This window comes from Apium graveolens, chromosome 10 (genome assembly GCF_009905375.1).
Source record: "Apium graveolens cultivar Ventura chromosome 10, ASM990537v1, whole genome shotgun sequence".
NCBI classification, from domain to species: Eukaryota; Viridiplantae; Streptophyta; class Magnoliopsida; order Apiales; family Apiaceae; genus Apium; species Apium graveolens.
In genome coordinates this window covers 94,101,406-94,113,894 of record NC_133656.1, presented here as the reverse complement: position 1 = coordinate 94,113,894, position 12,489 = coordinate 94,101,406, and the positions used below count along the sequence as shown (strand labels likewise).

Genomic DNA, 12,489 nt, shown 5'->3' with positions numbered 1-12,489 from the left:
CAGAAGCCTAAGCCTAAACCTCAAACCTCTAAAGATGATTATGTTCACATCTGTGACATAAAAGAATTTTCAGACATTGAACTCTATCTGGATGAGCTGGAGGATGTAAGGGGAATAGCTGCCTACAGACAATTACCAGAAAGACTAGTGTTCAAATACAAAGGAGCTGGGGAAAGAACATGGCCTCTTCACAGAATTCTGAATGAAGGCTACTCTACCTTGATTAGAGTCTACTCAGCCATACAAAAGGATTCTGGCTTTACCAGGACTTCCAGGACTGAGATTCTTAACAAGATTGCCAACATAAGGAAAACTTGGAGGGAGCCCAATGCCTTGCCTAGAACTTTACTCATTCAAGAGAGAGGTATTACAATTCACAAATCACCTCATTGGTTGATGGAGTTCAGAGACAACAAAGGAGTCAGAAGATTTTTCAGAATTGAAGATCAGCTAAAGATTTCCAGTAATGAAACTCTCAAGGATATGCAGTCTAAGTTAGATATCAATGAAGAAGATGAAGCTGAATTCTACAGACAACTTCAACTTCAAATAGAGGAGAATGACAGGAGGCTAGGAAAGAAAACCAGGGATCAAAGGAAAAGAAAGTAATTTGCTCAGGCTAAAGGAGCACCCTTGGAAACAATGTATTTCTTCAATTTCATCTCAGCATATACACTTTTGTAGCACTTTTGAATTTCTGCTTTGTTACAGTTTATATATTTGTTAAGTGTTTTGTTATCATCAAGCTAAACCCAAATTTATGCCTACAGTTCTAGTAGACATAAATAGGGGGAGATTGTTAGGAATATGTGTATTAGTTTGATGATAAGTTAAGCAAAACACTTAAGTAGAAATCTAGTGTTTGTAGCCTCAACGGATAAGACCATCTTGGCTATCCGTTGAAGGAGTAGCCTTACTTAGCAATAAGTTTGGTATTGTAGCACATTTCACTCTCTGGTTTCAAGCTGTAATTCTTAGATGTTGTTAGGAAATAATCAGTCATGTTGACTACTAATGGATGTACAAATAGGAGGGCTAATTGTAAATATTTCATGCCTTGTAATTTTGTATAAGTGAAGAAGTGTCAACGGATATTGAAGACCTTCAACGGATAAGAAACAAAGCTTCAACGGATGTCTCTAATGCTTCAACGGATAATATCCATCAACGGATAAGTGCTTTAACGGATAAAGCTTCAACTGCTAGAGCATCAACGGATAAAGCCATCAACGGATGAAAGCTTCAACGGATGCTCAGTCTCATAGCAGTTGATAGTGATAGTTAACAAAGCTGACAGAGGCACATGGATTGACAGAGATGTGGTAGCCTATTTCAGGAACAGCAGAAAAAGCAGCCGTTTTTAGTCTGGTTCAAAATGGAAAGTCAACAGATAATTCCATATTACACTGGATAAAAATGGAATAGAAACAAGTGGATAACTATTTTCTTATTGTACTTTATCTTTGTCTTCACTTATAAACTTGGTGATATATAAATCAAGTAGTAGCTAGTAATTAGATGTGAATTTTCCCCGAGCTATTTAGAAATATCAAGAGAGAAAATCATCTAGTTTGTACTAGGAAGCAGCTGTGATTTAATTTTGAATCACAGATTTTCTGAAATAACACATCTCTGGTGGAACAACAAATCCACCAGAAAAGTTTTTAAGTTCTTTGTGTTCATTACATTTGTGTTTGAATATATATCTGTCTGCATCAGCTCCAAGCAATTCACACACATTTGGTCACTCAAACACTTAGCCTTACAAACTGCTCAAAACTTGAAAAAGTTTTGAGATTTACATTCAACCCCCCTTCTGTAAATCTCATTGTTAGTCCACTGGGAATAACAAACTTGTGTATTTTATTGTCCATAGGGTACATTTAAAGTTGCTCCGGAAAGTGAGGCTATGGTGCTTAAGTCTGCAGGAGAGAAGTGGAGACAGTTTAAAACTGATTTAACAACTAAACACGTGATGCCATATGCTGAAAAAAAGAAGAAACTGAAGAGGCCTCCAAAAAATTATCGGTTTGTGGGTCAAGAAGCTTGGACGAGATTTATCGCGCAGAGGACAGGTGATAAGTGGCTGGTATGGATGCATTTTCTTTGCCAGTGTACCCTTTTTGGATTTAGAATATTTACTTGGATATAATTATTCGTTGTATGATGCAGAAACTACGCACCCTGCAGAGCGAAAGAGTGCGTAATCGAAAATATCATCATCGTTTGTCAAGGAAGGGTTACATTGGTTTACAAGAGGATGAAGTAAGAACCTAGCTATAATTTTTTCTCATCTTCAACAAATAAAGCACCTTTTAATTTTTTCTCATCTTAAACAGATAAAGAAAGGCAAACTAAAGCCCGAGGAGAAACCAGATCGGGCAATATTTTGGAAAAAGGCTCGAAAGTCAAAGCTAGATGATGAGGAACTTGATGAAGATAAAGAAGCAGTATTTGCCAGAATTGTAAGTAAAAATTATGAAAAAAACTGCATTTAATCGAGAAAAACAGATTATAATGAGAAATCTGTTTATTCCTTCATTATTCATAATATGTCCCTAAGATCTAATATGTATTCATATCTGCATTAGGATGAATTACTCAAAAAGAAGGAGAAGGGTGAATTCGTACCATCTGGAACTGATGATGTGTTGACTACGGCACTCGGAACTCCTGAGCATTCAGGCAGGGTTCGAGGAGTTGGAGGTTTTGTCACCCCAAAAATGTTCTGCCGAAAGAGAGAAAACCTGCAATTACCAAGGCGGAGTTGTTGGCCCGTGATAGAGTGCTACAGGAGGAGTTGGTAAGAACAAGGCGGGAAATGGCTGAGCTCAAGTCATTGTTTACAGGATCTAATCAGCAGTCTCCGAATTTTTCGGAGAGAGCAAGTTGCCAACCAGTTGAAGGAGAACCAAAAGCAAAAGAAATATTGGTGAATGATGATTGTCTTGCTTATTATCAACCCCCTCCATCAGAAAAGAAGGTATATTTCACAAATATTATTGTAATTATACGGTTCTTCAATTTGTAGAGTAATTATATAATTTACTCCTTACAATTATAGGGTCCACAAATTTGTGAGCTTTCGGTGGATAGCATCGAAAATAAGGTTACTTTTGGTACTGTTTTCGAAGATTATGAAATGAATGTTTCGGTTCATGGAGTGCTCCTAAAGCCTGGACATGCTCGTGTGTCGGTTGATGGACATATCCAACCAGATGCTTTAGTTCCCGTGCCTATACCTGGTGAAATTGAACATGTTCGTAAAGCCGTTGGTTCACACTTGGCATGGCCTCGAAATTTAATCAGCCTACGGACAATTGTGGTATTTACATGTGCTTGTTGGTTGCTAAAGTTGTATAAAAGTTGAAGAATAGGGGTTAATTAGGTGAATAAATGTCTACTTATATTCTTTCATTTTTTTGTAGAAAAAGAAAAGAGATGTCTCGCAGTCAAAGAACAAGGGTGAGGTGCATAAAATTCAACAAGAGTTCACTCACGTCAAGGTCAGCAAGAAAGTGCCACGCCAATACAAGGTATTGTACAAACATGCTACGACATTTATGAAAGCCAGTGGGGAATCGATCCCTATTCCATGTGATTCCGATGTGTTTGGAGTTGAGAAGACAATATATATATTGCATGAGAATTTAAAAGCATTGTTAGAGTTTGACATGATTGGACAAGCTGCGATATCTGCGTATATGGCGTAAGTAATTTATTTTCGTGGTTATAGGTTCTGTTTGAATTATCGCACAACTGGTCTGCTAGTAATTTTAATTTCTCCCACATATGTATAGGCACTTGCATAGTACAATTAAGAGGGTTCGCAAGAATGATGATGTGGTCCTGTATGGATTTTTTGATCCTGGCGCCAACTTTAATTTGAATGCTGATTTTCAACGAAATGTTGGTAGTCGGTTGAAAGAGGGTAATCAAAATCACATATTCTTCCTGCCACATAATCATCAGTAAGTATTTTTAAATGCATATTGTAATCTATTAATTTAATTTTCTTTTAGGTTTTTAGGCTATTTTTTAAAATATCTGACTTGTGTAAATTTATAATAATACAGTTGTCACTGGATTCTGGTCGTAATATGGGATGGCGACATTTACATTCTCAATCCTTTGCCTCATCCAACTCATTTTGATGATTTAGAAAAAGCTTTATCAGAGTAACATTATTCCTTTTATTTTTTAGGTTGTTTTCATTTATTTCTTGTATTCGAAATATGACTCTTGACACCGTGTCATTATAATATGCAGGACAATAAAACAAGTTAATTCTCAAACAGGAAGGGGTAACAAAGCTCCTAAAATCAAGAATCTTGTAGTAAGTAATTTATATTATAATTTTTATAGTACGACAGTAATCTTGATTTAATCAGTTTGTAAAGCCATTTTTTTTATCTTAACAGGGATCCCCGAAACAGTCTGGTGGGGTTGAATGTGGTTATGTGGTCATGAGGTACATGAAGGAAATTATTGAGGACAGGGATATTTCTTTTACTTCTAAGGTCCGTACATTCATTTTTGTATGACTGAATGTGGCATTTTAGATGTATTTTTTTTTATGATTTCCCTTTTTGGTTTACTCAATTTTTAGTGGGCGACCAAGACTCGCAAGTTTTACACTCTAGAGGAGCTAGACCAGGTTCGCTGTGATGTTATCGACTTCATTCAAGACAAAATGTAGATTGTAAATTTCCTTGCCTCGCTACTGTAAATTCTGGTTTCATAATGTACTTGATGATCAAATTTGTAAGATGCATGTTTGACAATGTGTTAGAACTATTTTCGCTATATATTTGTTGTTGGTTGGTTAATGTAGATGTTCTGAATTTTCTAGTAGATGTTTAAGGTTGTTGATTGGATAAAAACTGTTGTTGGTTGAATCTGGGTTAATTGTTGGTTGATGGGGTGAAAATTGTTGGTTGGTTGGATGGAAAATTGTTGGTTGATTGGATTTTACCATATGGAGTTTTCTGGTTCATGCAAAAACAGAGATGCTCAGTTTAATTATAATAGAAACAGACATCACATTGTTATTAGAACCGATGTTAAAAAACCATAAATAACATCAGTGTACACATATAAAAGCAATGTCTTAAAATCACAAAGACATCAGAAAAATAAAATATTCGATGTTATTAAAGGATTATTAGCACATGAAAATAGGGTAATAACATCGATTTAAAATTAAACACCCGATGTCTATTTATCATACTAACATCGGTTTTTTAGAAAACAACCGATGTCTATTATCAACATTGACATCGGGTACTTAGAAAATGATCGATGTCTATTATCAACATTGACATCGGGTACTTAGAAAATGATCGATGTCTAATAAGATATAGACATCGGTTTTTTATTTTTGACCGATGTTATTTTATAAATATTGATTATGTGTTATAGTTTTAAACATGCCTAATCGTCCTAATATTACATTTCTGAACTTGACATTAAACAATTATATAACATCAATGTGAATTAGACATCAGAAATTTTTCAGAAACGATGTGTAATATTACATAGACATCGGTTTTTAACCGATGTCTATGAGAAAATACATTTAACATCAGTCGCGAAGACATCATACATTTTTTACATAGACATCGGTTACCGATGTCTAAGGTCTTTTTTCTAGTAGTGCCTCCTGGTTTTGAAGATCCAGATCATTTGGATTTTGTCTACTTTCTGTTCAAGGCTATCTATGGACTCAAACAGTCTCCGAGAAAATGGTATGCCACTCTTTCTGAATTTCTTATTGAAAATAGCTTTATTAGAGGTGTCATAGACAAAACTCTCTTTTCTAAAAAGCATAAGAATGATACTATATTAGTCCAAGTCTATGTGGATGATATAATATTTGGGTTTGCTAATGATAATCTCTGTAAGAGATTTGCTAAGTTAATGCACAGCAAATTTGAAATGAGCATGATGGGAGAACTGAAGTTCTTTCTTGGATTACAAGTAAATGAAAGGTTAGATGGAACTTTTATTTTTCAATCCAAGTCTCTCAAAGAACTCCTCAAAAAGTACAATCTAGAGGATTCTGCATCAGCAAGGACTCCGTCAACTACAGCTGTCAAGCTTGAACCATGTGAAAACTCCATTAATGTAGATGTCACAAGCTACAGAGGTATGATTGGCTCGTTACTCTATCTTACTGCAAGTAGACCAGATATTATGTATGCTACATGCTTATGTGCAAGGTTCCAAGCGGATCCTAGAGATATTCATCTCGTTGCTGTTAAACGAATCTTAAGATATCTTAAGGGAACACCAAATATAGGTATTTGGTACCCTAAAGAATCTGGTTTTAACCTTGTTGGATATACAGATTCAGATTATGCAGGAAGTGTTATTGATAGGAAAATCACCTCAGGGAGTTGTCAATTCCTAGGTAGCAGACTAGTCTCATGGTACCACAAGAAACAGCAAACAGTTTCAAATTCAACGGCCGATGCTGAATATATTGCTGCTGGAAGCTGCTGTGCTCAGATCTTGTGGATTAGGAATCAGCTACGGGACTATGGCTCTGTATTGAACAAAATACCTATTCTATGTGACAATACAAGTGCAATAGCCATCACCAACAACCCTGTGCAGCATACAAGGACCAAGCACATTAACATCAGGTATCATTATATTAGAGAGCACGTCATGAATGGTACTGTTGAACTAGTTTTTGTTCCAACAGAAGAACAAATAACAGATATTTTCACTAAACCTCTTGATGAATCCACATTTACCAAATTAGTTGGTAAATTGGGTATGTTGAATAGCTTTAGTGATTAAACTTGTGAATATATGAAATCTGTTCTTGAGTAAATTTACAAATGAATTTTTCATAAATGAAAAATTCATTTGCAAATTTATTTTATCATTTTCCAAAATTTCTTGCTTATTTCTATGTAATTTTTATTATCTTATCTTATTTATTTACTCAACTTGTTAATTTTAATGTCTCAGAATATTTTATTTTCTCTAAAAATATTTTTCTATGAATTTTATTTGCTAAAATTCAAAAGAAATCTATTTTTGGACTGAAAATATTATTATCTCTGAAATATTTTATTTATGTAAATATTTTCTGCCATATTCATTTCAGTTTTCTGTAATTATAATATTTTCTATATTCTGTTTTTATGTGTTTTTAACAGTTTTTATGTTAATTATTCAGTATATTTAAATACTTAATTTATTTTATACTAGAATGACAATCGGCAAGACAATTGAAGTTGTCTTGCTGAAAGTCATTCTAGTACAAATACATGTTTATTTTTAAGTCAGTTTAATTTTATAACTGGCAAGACAATCAGTATGACTATTGATTGTCATGCCAGTAATAAAATTAATATCAGATATATTATGTTTTATTTTGTACTGGTATGACAATCGGTATGACTATCAGATTGTCATACCAGTTATATATTATTATTTGTTTTGTTTGTTTGTTTTGTTTTTTTTTTGTTTTCTCAAATTTGCCTTGTATGACTATCGGTATGACAATCGGTAAGACTATCCCGAATTGTCATACCAGTTGTCTACTTAACGGTTGTTTTATTTTGTAAAGTCATTCATTCAGTTTTTGGTTAAAAATTCCAACAGTCTTTCAATTTTTCTCTCATTTTTTTCTCTCTCTCTCTCTACTCGATCTTAATCAAACTGCCTCCATTGTCTTATTGCTCGAGTTTTTACTCAGCTTCTCAAAAATCATCACTCCTGTGATATATATACATACACGTATATACATACAGAAGTGCTGTCGATTTTTTGTTAAAAAATCAGTTTGTGATTGGTTGATTTTGGGTATTTTTATTTTAATTTCTGTTTTGTGTCTTGTGGTTTTTCAAATCTGCTTTTGTGAGTTAAGAATTTTAACGAGATACATTTCTTTCTAAATTTTTCGATTATAATTGATTTAATTCGAATTATTAAATTAATTTAATTAATTCGAATTTTCTTAATATTATTCTTAAAATTCTGAAAGTGTGTGTCTTATTATTATTTTTAAATGGCTCTCAATTTCCAAATTGTTTCGCATAATCTTGTTGGTTATTTTAATCCAGATAAATGTGATGTAGAAAAATTTAAGCCATGGATTAGATTTTTAAATGACCATTCGATTGTTAGCTCTGCTATTAAATCAAATGTGATTTTAAATGTTGATCTGCTAAGACTGATTTGCACAACCTCTACTGTGGCCGATGATTTTAAATCTTTTTCATTCACCGTGGCAAACACACAGTATGTGGTTGATGAAACAGTCGTCAATCGAGCTTTAAATTTTCCTATGGACAATTTCTGTAATTTGCCCTCTGAAAATGATATTTCAAACTTTTTCCATGCTATTCACTATCAGGGGGTAATTAATTTAACCAAGTTATCAAAATCCAATTTGGTGTCTGAATGGGACATTTTCTTCGATACACTTTCTAAAGTGTTTGCCAACTGCACTAAATCCAACTTTCACAACATCACTTCCACTCTGCAGTATATTGGTCTTGCAGTTGTTTTCAATCAAAAAATCAATTTTGGTAAACTACTTTTACCCATTCTTTTGAGACGTCTCACTACTACTTTACGTGATCATTCTACAAATCGTAGGGTCTCGTGTTACTATGCTCGTTTTCTGATGCTCATAGCAGAACATATTCTCTCACCTGAGCATAAAGCCCTTTTTGCTAACTCCGCAGTAACCGAACCCCCTCCTATAAGCAAAAAGATTTACACCCCCCAAGACACAACTTTCAAATTCATGCAAGTTCCAGTACTTGTATCTGCTTTCATGGCCACTTATATTCCCTTACCTATCTTCATTCTTGCCGGTCATGAACAGCAAGCTCAACCTCCAGTGGTTCAAACCACCCAGGCTCAAGCATCAGATGCTCTTCCTCTACAGGTAATAGTTCCTCAAACTCAACCTATTCCTACTTCTGTTGAAAGACCCCCAGTGGTTGATAGGACTGACCATGAAGTTGTAGAACCACAGCTTCAATCCCAGGTCATAGAGCCAAACACAGAGTCACAACCTATCTCAACCTCTCCCCCACTGTCTAAAATGTTGCCTAGAAGGTTAATAGGAAGTAGTTTGTTGGTGGATGTGAATGAACCCTCAGCTCTGCCTCCTCCGAAGAAAAGAAAAACATTTACTGAGGCATCTGAAAGCCCATCCTTGTCCTCCCAACAGGACATGGACTTTGAAATGGCCACTGAACAGTTACAAGAAACATTCTCTCAACAGGATGAATCTATTGAAATTCGCCATAGGGCCATGGCATCCTGTACTGAGTCAAGCACAATTCCATTACTCACAATGGAAGCATATAGACCAGTAGATGATACTCAGGACACGGAGCGAGGAGTGCACATAGAGTCGGTTACAGTGCCTGCCATAGTTACGGCAGAAGAGCAGTCACATGCTTCTGAGGGAAAATCTGACTCTCATCCACCTTTAATAGAGTCATTTTCTCCCCTCCCAGATCCAACACCTCTGGCTCCCTCACGGGATTCTCCACTCACAGATTTATCTGGAGAAAGTGGAGGGCAACTCGGTCAATCTACCCCTGAAGCAATTCAGACATCTATTTCACATGAAATGATAGGTTTGACTGAGGATCGGGACTCGCGAATTCCCATTGCACCACCACTGACCTCTCTTGAAGAGGCTAGGGTGATTTTAAATGCAGGTACAGAAGATCAGCCTTAGGAAGACTCCTCACGAGCAATTATATTGAGAGATACACATGCACGTGAGTTGAGTGAATTAAACAGGAGAGATATTCAGGTGAGTGCACACACAGACACAAATACTGAAAATCTGTTAGCTCAAATTGCTGATCTCAAGGAACAACTTACAAAAAGTCAGGCTGAAGTTCAATCATTCAAATCACAAGTGGTTGAACGGTCTTCTTCTTCTACCTCTGTCAATAATCAGCTGGCTCTTATCAGGACTGAAATATCAGATTTGAAGACATCTGTTGTACCAAGCTAAACTCAATCCAGGCATCTCCAACGTTATCAGCTGACGACATTTCAAACTTCTGCTCTCTACATACAAGAATGACTTCTCTTGAAGACTTGGTTGAAATGAATCATTCACTGGATTCCTCCAGATTTCTGAAGATAGAGACGGGTATGGAACATCTGAATGAAGGGATGAAGCACCTGTACTACATGATCAAAAATTCTCACTGTCCCAATGAAGAACAAAGGACTTTCTTTGAAGGGCCGTCTGGTGGAGGCTCAGGCTCGGGAGGTGATGGAGGTCATGAAGGATCTAAGGGAAAGTCTATAGAGGATTCCTCAACTAAGGGGGAGAAGAAAGGGAGAAGTGAAAAGGGAAAAGAAAAAGAGTCATCTGTTGGAGGCACAGGGAAGCCTGATGATATCTACTATAGTGGAGAACAGGATGACTTTGATATTTGTGACGTTCCCACTGAACCAGTCTTGGAAGATAAAGATGGTTTATTTGAAGCTGAGGAGGAAAGTGATTTTGGAGAATGGGAAGAAGAAGCTCCGGTGGATCCTCTGTTTGAGAAAGAGTTTCAGCAGCAGCAGTCAGAGATGAAAAGAAAAGAAGCTGAACTCAAAAAGGTATCCCAGATCATTGACATGAGGAAAGACATACAAAGAACAGAAACTCTTCAAAAGCAACGTCTTCATGACATTAAGGCTCAAGAAAGGAGAAGAGATGTCAGACTGAAGATGGGTAAAAAATGGCATGAAGCTAGGAGAGTACTTGATATGCCTCAGCTGGGCACAAACAATGATAGACAGTTTCTACATCTTCTGGACAAGCTGGAGATCTCTAATCCAAATAATGACATGTACATGAATGCTATAAAGACTGAAGTCTCAAGGATCACAGCTGCCTTTGACAGATCACTAAATGAGATGAGCATATTTATATATATTCAGAGCGAAGGATCTTTCAAGGTGTCACTTCATCTGTTTGAGAATCGTTCTTTGTCAGAGATTTGGGTTCTTCTCAACAAAGTCAAAAGAAGCTCAGAATTGAATGAAGTTCTTAGAGAAAGACTCAAAGAGTTTGCCGGCAGGGCTAGTCCTCAAGTGGTCAACAATCCTCATCAGGTAAGATTCTTTAAGTCTGACTGTCTTCAAATCTGCCAGCTCGATTCACAATCTCTTAAAGACTACTCAGCTAAGCATCTGGTCTGGATGGAACATCACCTAAGAACTGCTGGATATTCATCCATGTTGAAAACTCAAGCAGCTGATTTGATTCAAGCTTATTGTGAAAAGAATATTAAAAGGTACAATCAACTCAAGAATAAACTAAAGACAGTTGGAGTTCAACCAGTCAGGCCAGACATCTTCACTTCAGAAAAGGATCGTGTCTTTGACAAGGGGTTGCTTCAAGATTTGGAAGAAGGTGATGAGTTGGAAGAAGGTGAAGTCGGAAGAGAAGACAACTGAATTCAATTAGCTCAAAACTCAATGTAATATGATTAGAGCTTTATGAATCAAGATAGACTAATGTAGTTACATGTTCAGGCTAGAGGAACATCTATCTTGTATTCACTTGTAAATTTCGTTTGAAATCTGGAAAATGTTAAATATAATCCAGAACTTTTCTGCTATTTACTTTGCATTACTGTTTATATCTTTTTCTTATTTGTTAGTTGAGTTATCCTCTAGGTATTTGTTGTTATTGTCTAACAAACAAATAGGGGGAGATTGAAAGGCATATGTCATAGCCTATTTGTTTATTCGAGGATTTAACTCAACTCAAATAAGAATGTAATAAGTAAATAGTGGATCTATCGTCAGAGAGATCTCACAGAGTAACATATGTCAAAGGATTAAGTAACATTGTTCTTCTACAGACTTGATGACTTAATTCACTGGAAGAAGCTCAAGTAATTGATCAAGCCTCAGTGATATAAATCAAGATTGTGGATTTAATCAAGTGACAGAGATCTCGTCAGGATATCAATTAATTACAAAGATTTAGTCTGAAGAAAATCAAGAGTATCAAGGTCAAGGCATGAAGAAACGTCACGGAAGTTAGTCACTCATGAACCAGACAGTACATCGAGTGTCAACATTGAAGTGGTGGAATTGATTCATAATTTTCAGTAATTTTCAGAAGATATTCAGAAGAATGGTTGCTGCTCAAGATTAGTATTAATTCTCTATTAATTAATTAAGTCATATAATGTAATTAAGAAAATAAATTATATCTGTAAAGATTAATTTATTGATTAATTGAATTAATTTATTAATTAATTTAGAATTAATATTAAGGATTTTCAGAATTTAAATTGGATTAAAATCTATTTAAATTCAACAAGACAATCTGATTGTACTAATATGACAATCGGTATGACAATTGATAGTCCTACCGAAAGTCATGCTAGTACAAACAATGGTCTTGCCGAAAGTTCTACTGGAAATTTGATAGTCCTATCGAAAGTCTTTCTAGTTCAAATGGATTGTCTTGCTGAGCTAATT

The 12,489-nt window shown here is 35.6% G+C and overlaps 1 protein-coding gene across 1 annotated transcript; it reads left to right on the top strand.

Moving 5' to 3' along the window:
• The first annotated feature begins 2,821 nt into the window (after positions 1-2,821).
• LOC141690760 (uncharacterized) lies at positions 2,822-4,699 on the top strand. Its single transcript, XM_074495532.1, has 8 exons — positions 2,822-2,983; positions 3,065-3,325; positions 3,429-3,709; positions 3,801-3,971; positions 4,077-4,178; positions 4,270-4,336; positions 4,422-4,520; positions 4,610-4,699. The coding sequence occupies exons 1-8, from the start codon at positions 2,822-2,824 to the stop codon at positions 4,697-4,699; spliced, it is 1,233 nt and encodes a 410-aa protein (XP_074351633.1).
• Positions 4,700-12,489: the final 7,790 nt, after the last annotated feature.